This window comes from Sus scrofa, chromosome 9, assembly GCF_054392235.1.
Source record: "Sus scrofa isolate SSC_HxYL_T2T_F1_AM1 chromosome 9, Sscrofa_HxYL_maternal_Yorkshire_Landrace_v2.0, whole genome shotgun sequence".
In the NCBI taxonomy this organism is placed as follows: domain Eukaryota; kingdom Metazoa; phylum Chordata; class Mammalia; order Artiodactyla; family Suidae; genus Sus; species Sus scrofa.
Window position 1 is genome coordinate 12514971 of NC_139391.1, and position 23603 is coordinate 12538573.

The 23603-nt window shown below is 43.5% G+C and overlaps 3 protein-coding genes across 7 annotated transcripts in view; all 3 read right to left on the reverse strand.

The window, feature by feature from the left end:
* The window catches only part of LOC100511652 (glycerophosphodiester phosphodiesterase domain-containing protein 4), an 882168-nt gene that overhangs the window by 822523 nt on the left and 36042 nt on the right, over positions 1 to 23603 (reverse strand). The gene's annotated exons all lie outside the window — the stretch shown is intronic.
* NDUFC2 (NADH:ubiquinone oxidoreductase subunit C2) lies at positions 1677 to 7694 on the reverse strand. Of its 2 annotated transcripts, none has more exons than XR_014814269.1 (3): positions 5362 to 7694; positions 3529 to 4574; positions 1677 to 1851 (listed from the first exon to the last, which is right to left on the reverse strand). XR_014814269.1 is itself a non-coding variant. In NM_001244743.1 (3 exon segments), coding segments are annotated over 3 exon segments (369 nt in total). In that variant the 5' UTR covers positions 7580 to 7694; the 3' UTR covers positions 1677 to 1801.
* Positions 15831 to 23603, reverse strand: part of ALG8 (ALG8 alpha-1,3-glucosyltransferase) — a 31106-nt gene continuing 23333 nt past the window's right edge. For 3 of the 4 annotated variants that reach the window (XM_084975470.1, XM_003129688.7, XM_084975469.1), the window contains 5 exons: positions 22838 to 22977; positions 21094 to 21233; positions 19656 to 19753; positions 19273 to 19345; positions 15831 to 16470 (listed from right to left, as the gene is read on the reverse strand). In XM_084975470.1, coding sequence (XP_084831596.1) covers positions 16239 to 16470; positions 19273 to 19345; positions 19656 to 19753; positions 21094 to 21233; positions 22838 to 22977 — 683 coding nt within the window. In that variant the 3' untranslated portion in view covers positions 15831 to 16238. The remainder of the gene's footprint in view (positions 16471 to 19272; positions 19346 to 19655; positions 19754 to 21093; positions 21234 to 22837; positions 22978 to 23603) is intronic. The other variant, XR_014814768.1, reaches the window with a different exon arrangement.

Sequence of the window (23603 nt, forward strand, 5' to 3'; positions counted from 1 at the left end):
GTAAATCAACTCTACTTCAATAAACTTTAAAAACAGGAGGTGGGGGTGGGATGGACTAGACTTTGCGGTTAATAGATTCAAACTATTGCCTTTGGAGTGGATAAGCAATGAGACCCTGCTGTAGAGCACAGGGAACTATATCTAATCACTTGTAATGGAACATGATGGAGGATAATGTGAAAAAAAGAATGTATATATATGTGTAACTGGGTCACTCTGCTGTACAGCAGAAATTGACAGAACCTGTAAATCAACTATAATAAAATTTTTTTTAAAAAGTGAAGAAAACTCTGATTTTGCCCAGAAACCATCTGTTTATATTCATATTGCCACCTAATTTGAAATCACATATAAATAATCTCGTTAATCCCCAAAAAACAATGATTGTGAAATCTGGCCTTGGGAGCAAAAACTTTTTGGACAAACATTTGAACTTGATAAGCCAGAGAGTAACCTCATTCTAGTGAGGTGGGATCTTTTACTTGTAGTTGTACCAGACTCCACTGTAGACAGCGTCGGCTACTGAGCCTGCTTTCTCTGGGATGATCCATCTAAGAGCAGGGACCCCTTCCCAGTTCATCTTCTAGCTGCTCTCCTGGTCTTGAGTCTCTTCCTTCTAAACCACCCTCTATGCTGCTGTAGAGTTCAGCGATATAAACCTAACCATGTTATTCTTTTTTTTTTTTTATTATTATTTTCCCACTGTACAGCAAGGGGGTCAAGTCATCCTTAGATGTATACATTGCAGTTACCATGTTATTCTTATTGAAAATCCTTTGGTGGTTTTCCACTAACTATAGGATCAAGTCAAAATTATTCTACATGGCTCACAAAACCTTCTGTAATCTGGCTTGCTTTGTTTTGTTTGCACCAGAACTGAAGCAGGCAAAACTCTTCTGTGAGTGGCCACATATTAAATATTTCAGGCTCGGGAGGCCATAAGGTCTCCGTTACACCACGCAATTCTGTAGCCATAAACACGTAAACAAATGAGCATGGCTGTGTTCCATTAAAATTGTTTGGCAGTGAGCCAGATTTGGCCCACAGGCCAGTTTGTCAACTCTGAACTAGTACTAAAGCCCATTTTAAAATCTGCCAGGAGGAGCTCCCGTTGGGGCTCAGTGATAATGAATCCGACCAGTATCTGTGAGGATACAGGTTTGATCCCTGGCTTCATTCAGTGGGTTAAGGATCCGGTGTTGCACAGACATGGCTTGGATTTGGCATTGCTGTGGCTGTGGTGTAGGCCAGCAGCTACGGCTCTGATTCAACCCCTAGCCTGGGAATCTCCATATGCTGCAGGTGCAGCCCTAAAAATACAAAAAAAAAAAAAAGGAAAGAAAGAAAAGAAAAAAAAAGAATCCACCTTGCTGCAGCTCAGGTTGCTGTGGAGGCATAGATTTGATCCCAGGTCTGAGAAATTTCACATGCTGTGGGTGAGGCCAACTAAGGAAAAAAAAAAAAATCTGCCAGATGTCCTGAAGACATGGGTTTGATCCCTGGCCCTGCTCAATGGGTTAAGGAGCCAGTGTTGCTGTGACCTGTGGTGAGGTCAGAGATGTGGCTCGGATCTGGCGTTGCTGTGGCTGTGGTGTAGGCCAGCAGCTGCACCTCCGATTTGACCCCTAGCCCTGGAGGCTGTGGGTGCCTTAAAAAAAAAAAAAAAGGGTCAAGAGTGCTTATGAAGACCATTTTAATCACAAGGTGTTAACATAATATTAACATAAAGTTCAAATATCATAGAAATTTGAATTCAGAAATAAGCAGTATCACTGAAACCGGAGCAAGTCTTTTGGAGACTTCAACGCACTGGATGGAATTCTTCAAGAATTTCACCATAAGTTTTCTTATCTATAAAAAGAAAGATCACAAAAGATTTTAAAATTGTGTTTTAAAAATTATATTTCCTAAAGAAACACTAACACTTAATATTCTTATAAGAACTGCCATTGCTTATTTTCTAATTCTCAAGCATGGCTTGGCAATCACTGAGACATTTTGTTTTACTGAATGAGGAATAACTCTGGAACAGTCTGGTGACGTCCAGAGGGTTGTCTGGAGGGGCAACGTGCTGCCAGGGGGATCTTGGCTGAAGGGGTGAAAGAAGGAATGAATGAGGAGGGGCCAGGAGCTGAGGCGGTCAAGCTCTCCACGCCTGAACCGTCGGTGCAGGAGGCTCCGGGCACCCTGCCGGCAACCTGCAGCTCAGAGAGAATGGGCTGTGAAGCTCTACATGCTGCCGGAGGGAGCTAGTGGAGATGTGGAGGCAGAGAGGCAGAGGGAGACTGAAGACTGCCTGCCACTGGGTCTCCCTCTCAGGAGTGAATATTCCCAAGACTCCTTCTAGCTCTAACATCCAGCAGTTAAGAACATTCCCCATCCCTGATATATCCGCTATTGATGGCTTGGTACTAGTCTTTGGCTCGTCATTGGCAAAAAATTCCGTACTTTTTTGACCCACCATAAACATCACCTATGAGACTGAAGGCTATGGAAATTTTAGATTAATAAAATTTCAGATAAATAGGATCTCAAAGATCATAATTCAGTCTGATGATGTTTAAATATTTAATATCGCATTTACATGAATAGGAAAATCTAAAAATCTATACAAGTTGAAAAATTTCCTCCATTCATTCATACATGCACACTTCTGTATTATGTATGTGTATAAAATACAAACAACACGACAGTTGTATCACAATTATGTTCACAGTGGCACAAGATAAGTAGAGTGTGCTTAGGAAATTCCCGCCCATATCTGGATGAAGGCTTCACTGAGATGATGAATCTTGAGCAGGAATTTGCTAGATGTACAGGGTGGAAATGGGGCAAGAGGAGGATCGAGGGAGCACAGTGCGTATAAGGCAGTACAGGGCAGGTTCAGGACACAGCATCTCATGAGGCAGGACTCTGTGTAGTTCAGGCCAGCCACTATTTACTAAGTGCCTGCTATGTGTATGCTCTCTGCTGGAGGCTGGGGAAACAAAGACACAGTCCAGTGAGGGACATAGCTGAGTATGTAATGGGGCAGATAAAAGCAACAGGAGAAGTGTTTCTACCAGGCAGTTAGCTCAACCTGGGAAAATAGGCCATCCTAGCGAGTCTATTGTAAGCATGGCCATATTTATCCAGAGAGATGTGATCTGGGGGAAGACCAAACGCAGAGGCACACTGGAGGCAAGTTCAAGAGTCCACCCAAGAGGTCATCAGAGCCTGAACCAGGGTAGTGGCAACGGCAGAGAGGAAAGTTCAGAGTTGAGAATTGTTTAGGGAGTAGAATTAGACTTGACTAATGGGAAGCGAAAGAGAGAGACGTCAAGAGGATTCCCAGGCTTCTGTGTGGAGTACCCAGGTGAATAGTAGTGCCAGGCATTGAAACTAGATATATGAGTTCAAGAGGATTCTGCCTAAGGAGATGTGGAAGTCAGAAGAATACAGAAGGAACTGAAGTCAAAGGCATTAACGGGGATTAACGGGGGAAATGATACAGAGTAAGACAGGTTCTCTACAATTAACTTGAAATACCTTTTTCAGGAAAATCCTCTGGATGTGACTTTACATATGCAAACATATCATGGTCCCTCAGAGCATACATATAGTCTTGACGTTTTAAAAGATAATATCCAAAAAAAACAAAAGAAGTAACATATAGAAGCTGGCGATGCAAACCTGAAATTCAAACACATCCCAAAGAAAGCAAAAATCAGTCATGCGTATTAAAAAAAAATCTCATTTTTATATTTCAGATATATATTTCTTCCAATATTGCTAAAAAAAAAAAAAAAGAGGGTTTTGAATATGGGTATTTTGAACAAACAGTCTTGACCTGGGGACATCTCCCTAAGGTGATCTAGCAATTAAGAAGAGCAACAGAAATCTACAAATATAAATATCAATAGAACCCAAGGTTTTTAAAATTTAGGTTTTATAAGTTTCTTCAAAGAACAGTGTGGATAAGTACAAAAACTTGAATGGTAGACTGAGAACAAAAATAAAAGTTTTTCTTTTTTAATAAGTTAACTTTAGGGAGTTCCCGTCCTGGCTCAGTGATTAATGAATCTGACTAGGAACCATGAGGTTGCGGGTTCGATCCCTGGCCTTGCTCAGTGGGTTAAGGATCTGGTGTTGCCCTGAGCTGTGGTATAGGTCACAGACGCGGCTCGGATCCCAAGTTGCTGTGGCTCTGGCGTAGGCCAGTGGCTACAGCTCTGATTGGACCCCTAGCCTGGGAACCTCCATATGCCGCAGGAGAGGCCCTAAAAAAGAAAAAAAGACAAAAACAAAAACAAAAAACAAAAGTTAACTTCAGACATATCCCGGAACATGTTCAGGACATGATACGCAGAGATAAAGCCTTCTACAAATAATCTAAAAGCAATTTGGTTTGTCTCCATATACCGATTTATTTGCATATCTAGTGGTTACTAAAACAGTGCATTATACTACAAATATATCTCGATTCTCTTTTGTATCTTCCAAATTTTGTAATTTTGCATGTATTACCTATTCAAAAAATGTCTTTAGAAAAATCGGCTGGAGTTCCCGTCGTGGTACAGCAGAAAAGAATCCGACTGGGAACCATGAGGTTGCAGATTCAATCCCTGGCCTCAGTCAGTAGCCTGAGGATCTGGAGATGCTGTTAGCTGTTAGCTGTGGTGTAGGTCACAGATGAGATGCCAATCCTGCGTTGGTGTGGCATAGGCCAGAAGCTGTAGCTCCGACTGATTCTCGGAACCTCCATATGCCACGCGTGTGGCCCCAGAAACCAAAAAAAAAAAAAAAAAAAATCAGCCTACTGGAGTTCTTTTGTGGTGAAGTGGGTTAAGGATCCAACATTGTCACTGCAGTGGTTTGGGTCACTGCTGCGGGGCAGGTTCCTGGCCCAGGAGTTTCCACTATACTTTAATTTAAAAAAAATCCAACTGAAAAAAGTTTGTTTAGTATTGCTGGGTATGGTGTGCATATCAGGAGTGTCAGAAGATGAAGGTGGAAGACCTACACCACAGCTCACAGCAACACCAGATCCTTAACCCACTGAGTGAGGCCAGGGATCAAACCTTCATCCTCATGGACGCTAGTCATGCTGAGCCATGGTGGGAACTCCTAAATCCTGTCAATTCTATCTTATAAATACTTCCTTTCCTCACTTCAGGGAATTTATGCTCAGCTACACTAACTGGTCTCCTTTTATCTCATTTTCCACTCCACACTGATCCCAGCTTTTACCGTTTTTAAGAGGAATTTTTTTTTTGTCACCACAGCTCACGGCAGCGCCAGATCCTTAACCCACTGAGCAAGGCCAGGGATCGAACCCGCAACCTCATGGTTCCTAGTCGGATTCGTTAACCACTGCGCCACGACGGGAACTCCAAGAGGAATTTTTACTAAAATACAAACCTAGCCTGTCAGCCTCTTCTTCAGTTATGGCCATCAGGATCCTAAATTCCTGTATACAACCTCCTAGGCCTAGAAACCGCTGCATGCCATGGGCATGGCCAAAACAAACAAACCAATGAGGTGAGATTAAGTGGCACATACTTCAAGTTTAGCCAACCCTTTCTTCCTCTGGAACAGTATCTCTCCAATCTGTTTTCTTCCAAAGCACACTCTGCCCACCCACTTCTATTAGAACACTGTGTGTCACACCTAGATCCACACCTGTTTATCTGATATATCCAATGTGTAATACTGCCTGGCACAGAGAAAGCTCAATAAAGGCTGAACAACTATATGGTACATCATTTGCGTAAGGAGAGCTAAGGAAAGGGAAACTTGTTTAGCACCTTCTGTGTGCCAGGTCATTTACCTACAGAATTTCCCATAATTCTCTCACACACACACAAAATGCAAAGAAGAATTATCCTTATTTTATAGATGAGGAAACTGGCTCAGACCAAGCAACTTGCCCAAGGTGACAGTGGAGCAAGGTCATTTAGTTTCAAAGTGGACCTCTTTCCATGACACCAAGCAACAGGCTTGGGCAAGTATGGAGTGGTGATACATCCAGCACAGATGGAATTTCAAGTCTATGTGAGCACCAGAAATGCTGATATGGTGGGCTTACAGACAGCTGGAAGGCAAAAGAGGCAAAAGCGGGGTGATTCCTGGTTGCTTGAACCACTGTATAAGCTTTCTTCCTAAATGGGCTCCTTTGACTCCAATCAGTTCCTGACAAAGCTGACCTTTTATTTATGCTTTTTTTTTTAGGGGTGCACCTGTGGCATATGGAAGTTCCCATGCTAGGGGTCGAATTGGAGCTGGAGCCACAGCCACAGCAACTTGGGATCTGAGCCAAGTCTGTGACCTACCCCCACAGCTCACAGCAATGCCAGATCCCTGGCCCACTGAGAGGAATCAAATCCACATCTTCATGGATACTAGTCAGATTCATTTCCGCTGCATCACAACGGGAACTCCCAAGCTGACCTTTTAAAACACATGTCTGATGCCTGCACTTTCCCTCACAGCTCTCAAAAGCATGTAAGGTTCCTGTCTGCCTAGAGAACAAACTGCCATGATCTACCTAAATCTTTGTTGCCTTATCACCCTACTCACTCATCTTCCCCTCATTCACTCCCACTGGCCTCTCATGGGCCTGGACGGCTCTAAGTATCTGTCAAAATAAATATCAAAGCTGAGTTCAAAGACACCTTCTACAGTTTCCCTCTTTTCTCTTCTGCAGTCCTTAGTACAGCTACTGTGTTACCTACTACCAGTGTTGATCTCTGGCAGGTGGCCACTGACCTATAGGAAATACAACCCAGTGGTGTAGAGCCTCCTACTCTATGTGAGGTCTCCAGACCAGCAGCATCTGAGAGAATGTGAACATCAAAACTGTCGCCAGATCTAAGGAATCTGAATCCGCATTTGAACAAGACCCCCAAGTTATCAGTATGCACACTAAATCTGAGAAGTGTTGGTTCTGAATAGAGACTCTGAGGTTTGAAAACAGAACGCGCCACATGACCTTGGGCAAGCTGCTTTAACCCCTCTCAGGCTCTGTTTCCCCACTGTGGATAATCCCCCCTCCCCCAAGGTGTTGGAAGACTAAATGCTATAATGCACGCAGTGTTAGTAGTGCACTGCACAGACTGATCACCCATTTTTGCATACCCCACAGCGCAGAGAGGGGAGCAGGGAGTTCACACCTGAGTCCTTACAGACTCACTGTGAGGTCGTGGTTTGCATTGCACCCTCGGTTGGACCTGAAGTGCAATGACGCTCTAGTCGGGCCCGATGCTGAGGAGCTGAGCGGGGACGCAAACCTCAGGAAGGCGAGGCGGGGCCTTTTAGGCGAAAGGCCCTGAAAAGCGAAGGCACCTCGCGCAGCCTGAGGTGGAGCCGGCCCTGAGCCCCGCGACCCCCACTCCTCCCATCCGATCCAGCCCGCGCAGCCCTCACCGGCCGACACCACTGGCCTCCGCCGGATCGCGTTATCAATCAGGCCGGAGCAGTAGCCCAAGAAGCCCATGTAGACGAGCCGCGGGTCGGTTAGCTTGGGCGGCGGCAGGCTCCGGGCCTCATTCGGCAGGAACTGTAAGGGCACTCGGCCCGGCCGTCCGCTCATCATGGTCATGCCGTTCCCACTTGAGGCCTGGTTTCAGGCCGCCAACTACAAAGAAAAGCACCACGACCACTGCAGCAGCCCAAGCCACAAGCCTTCTCCTCCGAGCGCGGGGCTGAAGGGCATCGCGCAGGGCGGTGCGGCGCCCAAACGCTTCCCCGTGCGCGCTGCTACCGGAGCCGCGGAAGCGAGGTTCCGGGCTACTAAGTGGCCCACAATGTTCGCCTGACTCCCGGCGCTGACTCCACTGGTGGAGTTTTGGAGGCTTGGTTCCTGGGGTCGAGATGCCAAGCAAAACGAGCCCCCCCCCCACACCCCTTTTCTCTCTCTCTCTCTCAACCTCCCCAATCGCAACTGCCTCTCCTTCCCCGAATGTTCCTTCAGCAAGAATTTATTTTTGCATATGACATTAACAAATGCGTTTGATGGTTAGTTTTAAGAAACGTAATTAATTACATTTTTATAAAAGCTAGTTTTCACTTTTTGGGTTTCCCATCGTTCATTCGCACAGACACACCTTTCAAAATCTAAAATTAACGTCCAGTCAGCCATAAAGAATTCACAGAAGTCAAGACTGGGTCATGTAGCCAAAATCGAAATTTAGCCTGGGTCTTCAGGTCCTTGCCCGTGGCTGGGAGACGAGCTATTTCCTAAAGGTTTGAGGAGTGAAAAAAAAAAAAAAAAAAAGAAGGAATCCATAACAATCTGTCAAGTAATTGTCCAGTCTCCACTAGCCCGCCTCCAATACTGAAGCGCTCAGATCTCTGAATAGCTCTCTGTCTAGACAGCGTTTCCTAACAAGGAGCTAAAATGTCTTTTCTTGTCTATTCTTTAGCGGGATCAACATTTTATCTAGAGAAATATTCGTTAAACCAGAGGTTCATGCAAAGTTATATGCATCAGGTATTGACCTTCAAAGTGGAAGAATTAAATATCAATTAATAAAAGATGGGTCTTTTATGCCTACAAAAAGCACTTCTAGATCTGTGTATATTTCAAGTTAGGGTTTTCTAAAGGAATGTATATTGGAACAGTTTTCTGGAAGGCAGCAAATGTTCCAGAGGTCAAAATTCGCTTTTTGACCCAGTAATTACATGTCTGAGGAGCTCTCTTGCGTAAATACTAGTATAATATACAAAAAGTTTTATTGTGCAATCTTTTTTTTTGGCATGCCTGCAGCATATGGAAGTTTCCAGGCCAGGGGCTGAATCTGGGCCACAGGGGTGACTGGGATTCCTAACCCACTGTACCACAAGAGAGATCCCTGCAGTCTTTTTTTTTTTTTTTAACTACAATGTTTCTTTTAAAATTATATCAAAAGAATGAAAACCACCAAAAATCTATTTCAGGATTATGCAAATTTTCCAGCACTAGATGAACCACTAGGCAAACACAAATATTCCAGTGAGGTTTACACATTTTTTTAGTATTTCTGCTGCTGAAGCGTGCACCTTCTGTTCATTTTTCTTTCTTTCTGTCTGTCTTTTTAGGGCTGCACCCCCGCCATATGGAGGTTCCCAGGCTACAGGTCATATTGGAGCGATAGCTGCTGGCCTATGCCACAGCCATGCCAGATCTGAGCCGTGTCTGCAACCTACACCACAGCTCATGGCAACACTGGATCCTTAACCCACTGAGCGAGGCCAGGGATTGAACCTGCATCCTCATGGATACTAGTCAGATTCATTTCCGCTGAGCCATGATGGGAACTCTTGTCCATTTTTTGATTGGGCTGTTTTATTGTTGAGTTGTATGAACTGTGTGTGTATTCTGGAGATTAAGCCTTTGTTAGTCACTTCTATGTGTACTGATAATAGAACGAACTTCAAAATATACTAAGAAAAGAAGTAAGAATGTAACAGTAGGTATAATTTGTGTGTATAGAGATATTTGTGTGTGGACAGAATACCTCTGCTGTCTCTGGAAAGATACACAAGATATTGATAGCAATGGGTGCCTCTTGGTAGAGGAGTTGGGTGGCTGGGGACTTTCTGAATCTTTCTCCATGTACATGAAAATATAACTAAGAAAACACTGTTTTCCTCTACTTGACATAAAATAAAGTTCAATTCTTTACAATGGCCTAAAAGACCCTGCATGACTTGGGCCCTGCCTACTTCTCCCACTTCAACTACTCTACTTCTTGGCTCTTACAAATCACTAGCCGAGAGAATATAAATTCTTTTCTTTTTTTCTTTCTTTTTCTTTTTAGGGCTGTATCCACAGCATATATATGTTCCCAGGCTAAGGGTCGAATCAGAGCTACAGCTGCTGGCCAACACCACAGCCACAGCAACTCAGGATCCCAGCCACATCTGCCACCTACACCACAGCTCATAGCAACACCAGATCCTTATCCCACTAAGAGAGTCCAGGGGTCGAACCTGCATCCTCATGGATACTAGTTGGGTTCGTTAACCACTGGGCCATGAAGGGAACTCCTAGAATATAAATTCTCAAGTGCAGTACATTTCCCGTTGTGGCACAGTGGAACTGAATCTGACTAGTATCCATGAGGATGCAGGTTCGATCCCTGGCCTTGCTCAGTGGTTTGGGGATTCAGTGTTGCTGTGAGCTGTGGTGTAGGTCACCGACAAAACTTGGATCCCGAGTTTCTATGGCTGTGGTGTAGGTCGATAGATGTAGCTCTGATTCGACCCCTAGCCTGGGAACTTCCCTATGCCGAGGGTGCAGCCCCAAAAAGAAAAAAAAAAAAAATTCTTGCAGGAATATGTCTTTCTTGTTCTTTTTTTGATCTCTAGCATCTAGCACAGTGCATAATGCTCAACAGAATTCAGTGAATATTTTCTGAAGCAATAATGAATTTGCCTTTCAAAGTTTTAGGAAGGATTAGAAAAGGTCGCGTCTAGCATCCTACTTGGCATAGAGGAGGCTCTCAACAGAGAGGGTCGCAATGTGGGACTGCTTCTTTGTGTATCACTTGAAAGGCTCTCATACATGGGAATAGAAGCTCATTATATATTGCTCTGCAAACTAACTGGTAAAATGAGAGGAAGAAAAATATTAATTCACCATTAAATGCCCTAAAAGACAGCTGCCCAGAGAGGGGCTGCTTTCTGAGGTGGTGAATAACTCCCCACTGCCTTCATTCAGGAAAACCGTAAAAAATAAATCTGCTCTCTGTGCTCTTCTGAGAGCCTCTAGGAGTCTAGGATTCTGTACATAGGTATATTATGGGTCCCGTCTTTTTGTTTTTTTTTTTTTCTTTTCTTTCTTCTGCAGCCACACTTGTGACATATGCAAGTTCCCAGGCCAGGAACGGAATCTGAGCCGCAGTCACGATCTATGCCGCAACGGTGGCAAAGCTGGAGCCTTAACCCACGGCACCATAGCGGGGACTCCTGGGTCCTGTCTTTTTCATTATTGTTCATTGGTTTTATTTCTGAAACAAAGAGGAACAGAAACCACTGCTCATTGACGCATTCTGCAAGGATTAACGTGCTGCAGTTGCTGACCGACAGTACACTCTGTGCTCCAGACAGAGGAAATAAAGGCGATTAACAGGATGTCAGACCAGCCCCTTACGCTTAGAGGTATATTTTATGAAGAATGTTCATGAACCCAGATTCTTGCATCTTCCCATACACAGAAAAGCACCAAAGTCATTAACTTGAGATGTCACTCCTTAGGGACTAGCAGTCATCCTTTACCAAGATGTAAACTTGACTACGTATTCCCAAGCCAAAATATCATACACATGCTTCTCCCTCTCCCTTTTCAGATCTGTTCCCTCAGAGCTACCAAGAGGTTCTTTCTTAGGCTAGCTTCTTCAGTAAGCTCCCTGAATAAAACTGAAACCCTTACATTGTTTTTCTTGCAGTTGATAATCCTGAGACTGAAAAAATATTAGTATATTTATTAACTTTTCTACAAAATGGGTATGCTCAATATAGCCAATAGAAACCAATGACTATATTGATTCAGGTTTTTGAGGTTTATAAAGTTGTTCTAATCTCAATTGCCATTAGCACAGTAGCCCATTTCTTTGGAGCACTAAAAAGGGAATAGAAGGGTCAATAGTTATTTACTATTTTTTTTGCAAACAGAAGCTGCAGGGACTATACCTAGGGGCCAATTGTCTCTAATACTCAAGTGCTTCCTTCACAAAGAATGGTTTGTGGGTGGAAGTCACTAACAAGGAAAACTCTAGCAGTGGCGGGCTAGAAAGAACACCTCTTCCATGGTTCCCTCCCAATACTGGCTCTATCCTCTACCCGGGGAAAGATACAATGATCAAGAATACCAGGTTCGGAGTTCCTTTAGTGGCGCAGTGGAAACGAATCTGACTAGCAGCCATGCGGACGCAGGTTCGATCCCTGGCCTCACTCAGCGGGTTAAGGATCGGCGTTGATGTGAGCTGTGGTGTAGATCGCAGACAAGGCTCAGATCCCACATTGCCATGGCTCCGGGGAGGCCAGCGGGTATAGCTCCGATTCGACCCCTAGACTTGGAGCATCCATATGCCTCGGGTATGGTCCTAGAAAGACAAACAAAACAAAACAAGAATGACAGGTTCTTTACACTTTTCTTCTCCTTCCTCTTGTTAAATTTTGGTACACTGCAGCGTTCCCATCATGGCTCCCCAGTTATGAATCAGACTAGTATCCATGAAGACATGGGTTTGATCCCTGGGCTCACTCAGTGGTGGGGAATCCGGTTTTGCCATGAGCTGTGGTATAGGTTGTAGACACTGATCGGATCCCGAGTTGCTGTGGTGTAGGCAGCAGCTACAGCTCTGATTTGACCCTAGCCTGGGAACTTCCACATGCCTCAGGTATGGCCCTAGGAAGACAAAAAAAAAAAAAAAAAAAAAAAAAAAGGTACACTGCATATGTTAAATAGCAGGAAAAGAATGGGTTTCTTTTTTCTTTTCTTTTTTTTTTTGCTCTTTCTTGGGCTGCTCCCGCGGCACATGGAGGTTCCCAGGCTAGGGGTCGAATCGGAGCTGGAGCCACCGGCCTACGCCAGAGCCACAGCAACTCGGGATCCGAGCCACGTCTGCAACCTACACCACAGCTCACGGCAACGCCGGATCGTTAACCCACTGAGCAAGGGCAGGGACCGAACCCACAACCTCATGGTTCCTAGTCAGATTCGTTAACCACTGTGCCACGACGGGAACTCCAGAATGGGTTTCTTATATAACTTATTTGATAAATTTTTATAGTAACCTTAGTTTGTTCTTCACTTATTTCTAAATTTCAAAACATTTTGAGTTTTAGGTTATTTTTTTTTCATTTTTTTTATTTTTAGGACTGTACCCACGGCATATGGAGGTTCCCAGGCTAGGAGTCAAATTAGAGCTACAGCTGCCAGCCACAGCCACAGCCACGCGGGATCTGAGCAGAGTCTGGATGTGACCTACACCACAGCTCATGGCAAACGCTGGATCCTTAACCGACTGAGCCGAGGCCAGGGATCAAACCCGAAACCTCACGATTCCTAGTCGGATTTGTTTCCACTGCACCACAACGGGGACTCTCAAAACATTTTGAAATAGCACTTTGATTTATTTAGTTAACTGCCAAAACGTAGGATTTGTGGTTGGAAACCATTCACATCTCTGCAGAATTTAAATACATGAATACAAAGTAGACTACTCGGGAGAGCCGTGGGCTGCAGGCAGGAAGTCTGGGTTCTGGTCTGTGTTGGCACCAACAAGCTATTCCTGTCCCTGGAGCCACTGCTCCTGGTAATACAAGGAGCTTAATTGCTTTAAAGACTATATTTAGGAATTCCCCTTTGTGGCTCAGCAGAATGTGAATCTGAGTAGTATCTGTGAGGACACAGGTTTGATCCCTGGCCTTGCTCAGTGGGTAAAGGATCTGGTGTTGCCGGAAGCTGTGATGTAGATGACACGGCTTGGATCTGGCATTGCTGTGGCTGTGGCCTAGGCCGGCAGCTGTAGCTCAGATTTGACCCTCTAGCTGGGAACTTCCATGTGCCGTGGGTGTGGTCCTCCAAAGCAGAAAACCCCACAAAAAACAAAACCAAAAAGCAAACATTAAAAAAAGACTATATTTAGACTTTGAACTCTTTATAAGTCAAATAAAAACTTACATGGAGCCTAATATATGAAACAGATCAAAGCATACTCACTCTGGTGGAAGATAGGACAGGGTCCAGAGCCTCTGAGGCAACTCTCAAGAACCTCTAAGGCTCTGCAGAATGTTCTGGAGATCTCTGTACCAGATGAGCTCTTTGAGTTCTGCCATCACATCACTTTGGCAGCAACAACCTACAAAGCATGGTTCGGCCTTGTTGAGATGCATCCAAATTCATCTTTTTGGTTGTTGTTGATCTGCATACCAATTGGCAAAGATGTGAGGAGCCACACCGGGTCCCTTGTATCAGTGCTGGTGCTACTGGACCCTTAGATTTTAATTATGGCCTGTGTGACGGTCTTCGTTCATTCGGCTGTGCCAGAAACTGGGACTATGAAGACAAGTGTGGTCTTTGCTCTCACACTGTTAGTCTTCTGAGGAACACAGATGACTAATCACATATTACAGCCATTAATGGCAGAAGCAGACCCCACAGGAGCACATGGTGGGATTCTCAATTCTGGGGGAAGAGGAAAGAAGGCAGAGGGAAAGGATGCAGGAAAATACCGAATGATATTCACTGAACATGTAACATGTGCCAAGCAAGAGTCTAAGATTTCTGTGATCGTTTGATTTTTTTGGCCATGCCCACAGTACACTGGACCCACACCACAGCAGTGACCCGAGCCGCTGCAGTGATAACGCTGGGTCCTTAACCTGCTGAGCCAGAGGAGCACTAATTTTTTTTGGCTGCACCGAGGCATATAGAGTTCCCCAAGTTAGGGATCAGATCTGAGCCAGAGCTGTGACCTATACCACAACAGTGGCAATGCCAGATCCTTCAACCCACTGTGTGGGGCCAGGAATGGAAACGGCATCCTGGTGCTGCAGAAATGCTGCTGATCTGCTGCACCACAGTGGGAACTCCAGACTTCTTTGTGTGTGTGTGCATGGTCATTTTAGAGATGAGGACATTGAGGCAGAGATGGTTAAATAACTTGGCTACAGATTAAAAAAAATTAGAGGCAGGACCTAAAATCAAGTTGTGTGACTCAAGGGGCCCCACTCTGAATCATTACACTGTATTGCATTTATATTTATAGATATGGGAGCAGTGAAGTTGAATCTTGTAGCTCAGACAATCAGACCATAGGGTGGAAAAGTCAGCAGAGAGGAAAGAAAGGAAGTGGCATGAATAAAAGGAAGCAGAGGTGCAAGATAGCACGGCACACTGGGAATTCTAGGTTGTTAGGACAGCTGGAACGCAGGGTGCAAGGGGGACTGTGGTGAGGAAAACAGGCTAGAGGGGCTGTGCTCCCCCCCCTTTGGCAAAATCCCTGTCTTTTTTTTTTTTTTTTTTTTTTTGTCTTTTTAGGGCCACACCCTCGGGATATGGAAGTTCCCAGGCTGGGGGGTGAATTGGAGCTGTAGCTCCGCCACAGCCACAGCAACACCAGATCCAAGCCACTTCTGCAAACTATACCACGGCTCAGGGCAACGCCAGACACACAACCCACTGAGCAAGGCCAGGGATCGAACCTGTGTCCTCATCGATGCTAGTCAGATTTGTTTCTGCTGCGCCACAAAGGGTACTCCCTGAAATCCTCATCTTTATCTCTGAATGAGACTCAAAAGAAGTCTGGGAGAGCGGAGTGAATTTAAGAGATGGGGTAGCTGGATTAGCATGCTAGGATGCCACTGACCTGGACTCTCTCTGATCTTCTCCGGGACAATGGGTAAAGAAAATGAGTGAAAGTTCCTAGCGTTGGTTAGGTAAATTGTGGCGGAATTTGAATGTGCAGCAGATATTAGGCAAACTGGAACTCTGGATAAAGTGTATGGAGCACCTTCAAGGTGGAGGGAGGAAACCAGGCTGAAAAAACACTTAAGTCTGATCACATGAGGACAGTTTGAGAAGGAGTAGCCTTATCCGAATCGCAGTGTGTGCTTCTAGAGTAAAGGAACTGTACACGATGTCTTCAACTCAGTGTAAGAGCAGATGTGGTTTAGTCTCTGCTGAGGCCCAAACAGTTCATTAAATATTTTCCCTGGCTTTGTGAATATTGTCAATATACAACTTCAATGAAAAAATATGAAAAAAAAAAAAAAAACTAAGACATACAGAATGGGGACAGTACATGCCAGTTGCCTGTGCACACGCCAACAGGAAAACGCAGGAGCTGGTAACATACCCCCAATTTTTTATGCAGAAATACAAAATGGCATTTTATTTACATTTCCCTAATAAGCACATGATTATAATTACACTTTATAGCCTGACAGCGGTTATCACAGGCCACAGATAGTCATGCTGCCGACCAGGCTCCCCGCCTGCCTAGAGCAAGCCGGGCAGTCTCCATGACCTCAGACTACTTTAACAGGGGAAGGAGAGATTTGTTTCAGCTGTGTTTCACTGCTATGGACGACAAGTGGCTTCTCACCATGGTGACAATCAGGTTGCCAGGCTGGGCAGGGCCAACTTTCAAAGAATGGTCCTCAAACAGATCTACTGAAATGAATGGTTCCTGCCACCAGCAACTTTCTTCAAGTTCTGATTAATTTACCATGAAATAATTGCTTGGAATACATCCCAGCAGTTCCTTTATTCATTGCTTCTTTGTCTTGCTCACAGGAGGGTCAGTCAATACCGAAACATACAGTTTGAACCAAGCGTATATGATGCCCACGGCACAATACACTGAGGTCAGTAACAAAGGAATAAAGGGAAACTTCAGCTTCCAGGAGGTGAAAGGGAACAGGAATTCGCAGAAGACTTCCAGAGGCCCCAGGCCAAGGAGGTAGAAAGTTTCCATCCAATTAAAAAGAGGTTTTTCTTTTCTGAAGAAAAAAAGGAGGGAGGTCTGATTTTAGATGAGTCATTCTGGTTCTGCAAACATTTCTCAGCTAAAGCTTCCCACCTGCACTCTCTTGACGTCAAGTACAGCTAAAGCCAGAGTCAAAAGAATCCCTTAAATTTCACAGTTAGGAAAAAATGACAATGACATATCACAACATTATCTCAACAAGCCAAATTTCCCCAATCATCATCTATACTGTCACTTTGCTGAAGGGGCTGAGAGAGAATTAGCTATGCATTTGGAAGAGGAAAGAGCACAGGATACTGTGATACTGGAATACAAATATGGTAATATATGTTTTTTTGTTTGGGTAAAATAATATGAATTTGCCATTTTAACCACTTTTAAGTATATAACTCAGTAGTATCAAGTATACTGATAATGTAGTTCAACCATTACCACTATTCATTTTCAAAACATTTTCAACACCTGCAAAAGAATCTCTGGAGACATGAAGTAATAACTCCCTATGCAGTATCACCAATGCCCCCATCAGTCCCCGTACTACTAATGTACTTTTTATTTATTTTTTGCTGCACCCACAGCATATGAAGTTCCAGGGCCAGGGATCGAACCTGCGCCACAGCAATGACCCAAGCCTCTGCAGTGACAATACCAGATCCCTAACCCACTCTGTCACTAGAGAACTCCCTAATCTACTTTATGTTTCTCTGAGTTTGCCTATTTGAAATATTTCATATTAATGAAATCACACAGTATTTGTCCTTTTGTGTCTGGCTTATTTCACCTACTCTGAACTTCCAGGCTTGTCCATGCTGTAGTACGTTATCAGAGCTTCATGCCTCTTTCAGGCTTAGTGACATTTCACTGTATATATACCATTTTGTTTATCCATCCATTTTGTTGATGGACATTTGAGCTGTTTCTACCTTTTGGCTACCATGAATCAAACTGCAATGAACTTTGGTATACAAGTATCTGGTTTTTTTTGTTTTTTGTTTTGTCTTTCTTTTTAGGGTTGATCTTGCAGCATGTGGAGGTTTCAGGCTAGGGGTCCAATCGGAGCTATAGCCGCCAGCCAACACCACAGCCACAGCAACATGGGATCCGAGCCTCGTTTGCGACCTATACCACAGCTCACGGCAATGCCAGATCCTTAACCCACTGAACGAGGCCAGGGACTGAACCTGCATCCTTATGGATGCCGGTCAGGTTCGTTAACCGCTGAGCTACAACGGGAACTCCCAAGTATCTGCATTCAATTCTTTTGGGTATATACTTAAGAATAGAATTGCTGGAGTTCCCATCGTGGCGCAGTGGTTAACGAATCCGACTAGGAACCATGAGGTTGCGGGTTCGATCCCTGGCATTGCTCAGTGGGTTAAGGATCCGGCATTGCTATGAATGTGGTGTAAGTCACAGACGCAGCTCAGATCCCTTGTTGCTGTGGCTGTGGTGTAGGCCGGCAGCTATAGTTCTGATTTGACCCCTAGCCTGGGAACCTCCATGTGCCGCAGAAGCAGCCCTGGAAAAGGCAAAAAGACACAAACAAACAAACAAAAGAATGGAATTGCTGGGTCATATCATTATAACTGTTTTAACATAATTAAGTATATGAGGTTTTATGAACCCAATCATATATAAACTGTAAGCTTGCAAAATTACATCAATGATATTATATAAAGTTTAGAAAAGAAAAAGATTCCACCCATAATTCTAACATGTGTAAGAATTTTTACACATCTTTTAGTTTTATAAATCTGTATTTATTTATTTAGTCTTTTTAGGGCCCCACTGGCCAGATTTAACCCACTGAGTGCTAGCATCCCTCATGGATGCTAGTCAGATTTCTTTCTGTTGAGCCATGACAGAAACTCCCTATAAATCTGTATTTATGTGGTTTTACTTATAATGAATATTTTACATTCCATTTTTTAGTTTTCTTTTTTTAAAATTAGGAACATTGCTAAGAACATTCCCTACACATTCTTTATTTTTTTAATGGCTACAAAAGCAGCATATGGAAGTTCTGGGCCAGGGATTCAATTTAATTTTAGCTTTTTTTTTTTTTTTTTTAGGGCCACACCTGTGGCATATGTAAGTTCCCAGGCTAGGGGTCGAAGCGGAGCTGCAGCTGCTGGCCTATGCCACAGCCATAGCAATGCTAGATCCGAGCTGTGTCTGTGATCTACACCACAGCTCACAGCAATTCCGGATCCTTAACCCACTAAGCGAGGCCAGGGATTGAACCTGTGTTCTCCTGGAGGCTAGCTGGGTTTGTTACCACTGAGCCACGACAGGAACTCCCATTTTTCAGTTTTCACATAAGTTGTTTTTTTTTTTTTTTGTCTTTTCTAGGGCCGCTCCTGTGGCATATGGAGGTTCCCAGGTTAGGGGTCTAATGGGAGCTGTAGCCGCCGGCCTACACCAGAGCCACAACAATGCGGGATCTGAGCTGCATCTGTGACTTACACCACATTCACGGCAACGCCGGATCCTTAACCCACTGAGCAAGGCCAGGGATCAAACCTGCAACCTCATGGTTCCTAGTCGGATTCGTTAACCACTGAGCCACGACAGGAACTCCATATAAGGTTTTAATTTAAGCTATGTAGTCCCTCCTCAAATATTCTCCCAAACTAAAGCCATGACCTTTGTTGTCAGGTCAGAGTGACAGGACATGGGTAACTTCTCTCTCCAGCTGCTGATATTTTGTAATGTTATATTATCTTTAAAACTTAAAAAAACAGGAGTTCAAAGCACTGAGAAGCAAGCATTTCACAAGAGTAAATATAATTTTAAATGCACTTTTTTAGATTACCTGAATAGAGTCTTCAGCGAGGAAATACTATAGATGGTAAATAGCAACATGAGTAAGATTTTAATGGGAAGTTCTGTCAAAAAAAATTAAAAAAAAATACACATGATACTTTAGTTGATAAGAGAAAGGTTATAATGCCTAAGGTAACATAATCATACTGACACAGCTATATAGTGCTAGCAATGCTTTTTGAGCTTAACTATGCATTTTTGTGACATCTAAAGATACTCATAATTAGGAACATATTGAAGGTTTTAAGGGAATGGATGAGCTCTGTCTTTCTAAGAGATTTTAAGGTTGTTTAAATCAGATAGTATTGATCTCTAGGTTCTGATGAAAGGGCAGGGCAATCACGTAGATCTCTCTAAAAAGAAGCTGTTTACCTGGTGCCGTGAAGAGCAGCGGGAAGAGGGAATAATGTCCTGCTGTGGTCAGAATCAGAAAAATCGAAGCATCTCCTGCTTTTCCCACAGACAAAAGGCTAAAAATAAAAATTCTTACAATAATTCCTTAAACCACAAATGAAACATCTATTTCCAAAGAGCTGAAATAACCTGTATCTATTATTATTTCTAGAATTGGCTTATGCATAAAATAACATACTGATCTTTGCTACCTGTTCAAGTGAGAATATTAATTTTTTTTAAATGGGAAACTTTAAGCAATAGATAGAAGAATGTACCACACTGAATCAGGGAATATTCAAACAAGAATCTTGCCTCTCTGAGTAACTGTCTGCTCAAACAAAGGAATATTTTGGGATTGGGAGCTGCTTAGTGGCGGTAGCCAGGGAAAGAGGACTTGGGGTTTTTATTTCCAGCCCTATAGCTCTTCTCTTGGACAAGACCCCACACCTGCAGGTGTTCAGTAAACATTCTTACTACAGATATTTGAAGTTTTGCTCTATTTTTAAATTTGGAAACTCCAAGTTGCTAAATGAACCCAGATAAGCCATAGACTGACCTGAAAATTTTGCTTCCTGTTCTTTCAGAATCTAAAGGCTTTCTTTCAGGATTTAGGGGAGGAAAAACAAAAAACAAAAAACCTAAGCTCAAGAAAAAGGCTGATTCTATTACCATCTATCTGATTAGGCTTCAGCTGCATACAACATGGACAATAATGCATTCAGAATGCCTTTCCCTTTTTTTTTCAAAAAGCACAGTACAGTGAGAAGATCTTGATTTAGCATGATAAGATTTGGGTTGAAGCCCTAACCCTGATAACTTGCTGGCTGTGTGACTTTGGATAAGTCACTTAAACGCAGATCCCCAGTTTTGCAAATGTTAAACATACCCGTTTATCTTAACTGTTGTCGTGAGGCTAAAAGAAAGATCGTCAAACAAAACCATAACACCCCCCCAACCCCGGCCCCAAAAAAAACCCCAAACAAGAAGAAAAACAGTTCCGACAAATTTCAAGTACATATGTCAGGTGTTCCTTTGTAATGGACTTGATTCTTACTCTGACTAACAACACCTAACAAGGGCCTTATTTTCACAAGTGTGACGACACTAAGCTCACACTTTTTCCATACTATGCTGCCGTCCGACATCCAGAAGGAAGAGTCTGGTATCATGGTTCTTAACCACTACAGTATCCCTTACCAAAAATGCAGGGGTAGGGGCAGTTTTGCATACCTTAAAACCTTAATGGGTACAGAGATCCCAGTTTAAGCATCCCTGTCCCTATCTGGGTATAAATTTGTTCCCTTAAGCCTTTGCCTTTGCCCATCTCACTGAACACGTCAAGAAGGGACTCGTCAAATGGAAAACAATAAGCTCAATGAGAAATATGCCAGCAATGCTGAAGGACTGAGCTTACCTCATTGGGAGAACCGCAAGGAGTATGGCTTTTTCATGGACATGCCACCCAAACATGAAGGAGCTCAAGGCACAAAGAATCAGACATCGGAGAAAGGCTCTGGGCCCTTGAGGTTTAAACCAAAGACAGAAAATAGAGGGCTAGAAACAACAGGCAAAGATAAAACGTCACTATCATTTAAAATAGGCTTTACCGGAGTTCCCGTTGTGGCGCAGTGGTTAATGAATCCGACTAGGAACCATGAGGTTGCGGGTTCGGTCCCTACCCTTGCTCAGTGGGTTAACGATCCCGCGTTGCTGTGAGCTGTGGTGTAGGTTGCAGACGCGGCTCGGATCCCGCGTTGCTGTGGCTCTGGCGTAGGCCGGTGGCTACAGCTCCGATTCGACCCCTAGCCTGGGAACCTCCATATGCTGCGGGAGCGGCCCAAGAAGTAGCAAAAAGACAAAAATAGAATAAAATAAAATAAAATAGGCTGTACCAAAACATTGCTCAGGTGCACGTAGTTTACACCATCTCTGAAAAACAGCAGATCTTTAGACCGTTTCCCATTAAACTGGGATAATGTGCTTTGTGAACAGACCAAAAGTTAACATAAAAACTACTCAAGAAATATATTTAACTCAGTAAATGTAATTCTATTCATAAAAATTAGTGAGAAGTTCTAGGATATACAATATAACCCCTTATTACATCTTTGTAACTAATTAATAGTCATGATCCTATTAGGTCAAACTGCAAAAGTTCAATGATATTTTGGGGCTAATAATAAATTAGATCTTAGCATATTAATAAATAAAGACCTAACTCTGTGGGCTGGAATATAATTTACAGCAAAACCATGGCCTTCAGCTTATAAGGTTGTTCATTTCATTTCTTTCATTTCATTTCATTTTTTTGCCTGCAGCCATGGCTTAGGGAAGTTCCTGGGCCAGGGACTGAACCCAGGCCATAGCAGGGACCCCGGGCCACTGCAGTGACAATACCAGATCCTTAACCTGCTGCGCCACAACTACTCTAAGGCTGTAGTTTTAGAAAAGTTTTAACTTCAGTAAGAACATGTGTAAAAGTAGGCCAACAGAGCTTAATTACCTACTAGTACTACCACATAATTAAGTGGGGTCAGGTGTCTTGAGAGTGGGCTTGATCATCTAGAAACCAAAATTAGAACTGAGTGTAATTATAAATAGGATTGAGGCATTTATATTGGATTCTACTAAAATTATATCATGAAATTGAGGGCATCATGATCACTAACAAAAGCAACTACAAATGATGCTTATAAAGGACCTGATTCATATTAGATTCTTATCTGATGCTCAAATAGTCATTGCTGACTAACGCTCTCAACTCATTATCATCAAGACAAAATAGCCGTGCAGTCCAGACAAATGTGGATTTTGATTAGCTAGCCATGTATGAAAACAAAAACCTGATCTCCCTACTACATTGTCCTCTTTCTCCAGGGTGTGGTTCAAGCTCCCTCCTCCCTGGGCTTGTCTTTCTTCCTCATCAGATGGTCAACAGATGGTCTATCTGGTGAGAACCTCTCTCCCAGAGGCTTTGCTAGTATCCTCATGGTGTTCAGTTAGCCTAAGAATTGCCAGGAAATGCCTCAATGTGCAGCAGAATTACAGCCATGGAATTTATCCTATGGATGGGAAAACGCGAAAGCTGAAGCTCAACTGGCCACACCAAAGAAAAGCAGAGAAAACGCAAGCAATGGGTATCACGGGTCAATTCTTACCAGTATGGCAATCAGAGTGCAGATGAGGGTGGCCAGCGGGGTCACTGAGGGAAGGACCGTGTGTTGGAACTGCTGAACCAAACCACTTGTCATTGAGGCCTTGGGAATCTTGCTGGGGTCAAGCAGTTTCAATGCTAAACCTAAAATAGATATTTTATGTTGTTTTGATTTGATCAATGGCACACCGTATTTTACCAACCAATTCCTTGGAGAAAAAAAAAATAAGCTACTAAATCTTTTGACGGCTTCAAGGCTAAGATTTCAATACCTCAGTCTTACACTATTCTACCAAACAGGCTGCTGGTTTAGACTGCAACTGTTGTACTGGCACAGGAAACTTTGCTGGCAGGCAGCATGAATAAGAATCTGCTCTCATCTCTAAAACGAAGAAAGCCTTCTAAAATACAGCTCTGACCATGTCCCACGCCAGCTTGGAGTCCTTCCTTGCCTGCGGGATAAAGTCCATGTTCCAAAGCACAGCACAGTGTTTGCCATGATCTAGCCCCTTTCCAGCTCTGCAGCCTCATCTTTAAGGGCAGCTTGGCCACAATGAACTGACAAACTACTCTTGACACCTGGGATGGCCTACTCACATTGTAAAATTAACTCCTAACTCACGTACTCATCTGAGAATGCTCCTGCTCAAGTAGAGTTGATTTTCTCTGGGGCTAGGTCTCTCACACATGTTTCTAACTGGTGTTCATCACACTCTGGTTATATACTCACTTCCTCTACTATACCGGGTTCCTTAAAGTGTAAATGATAA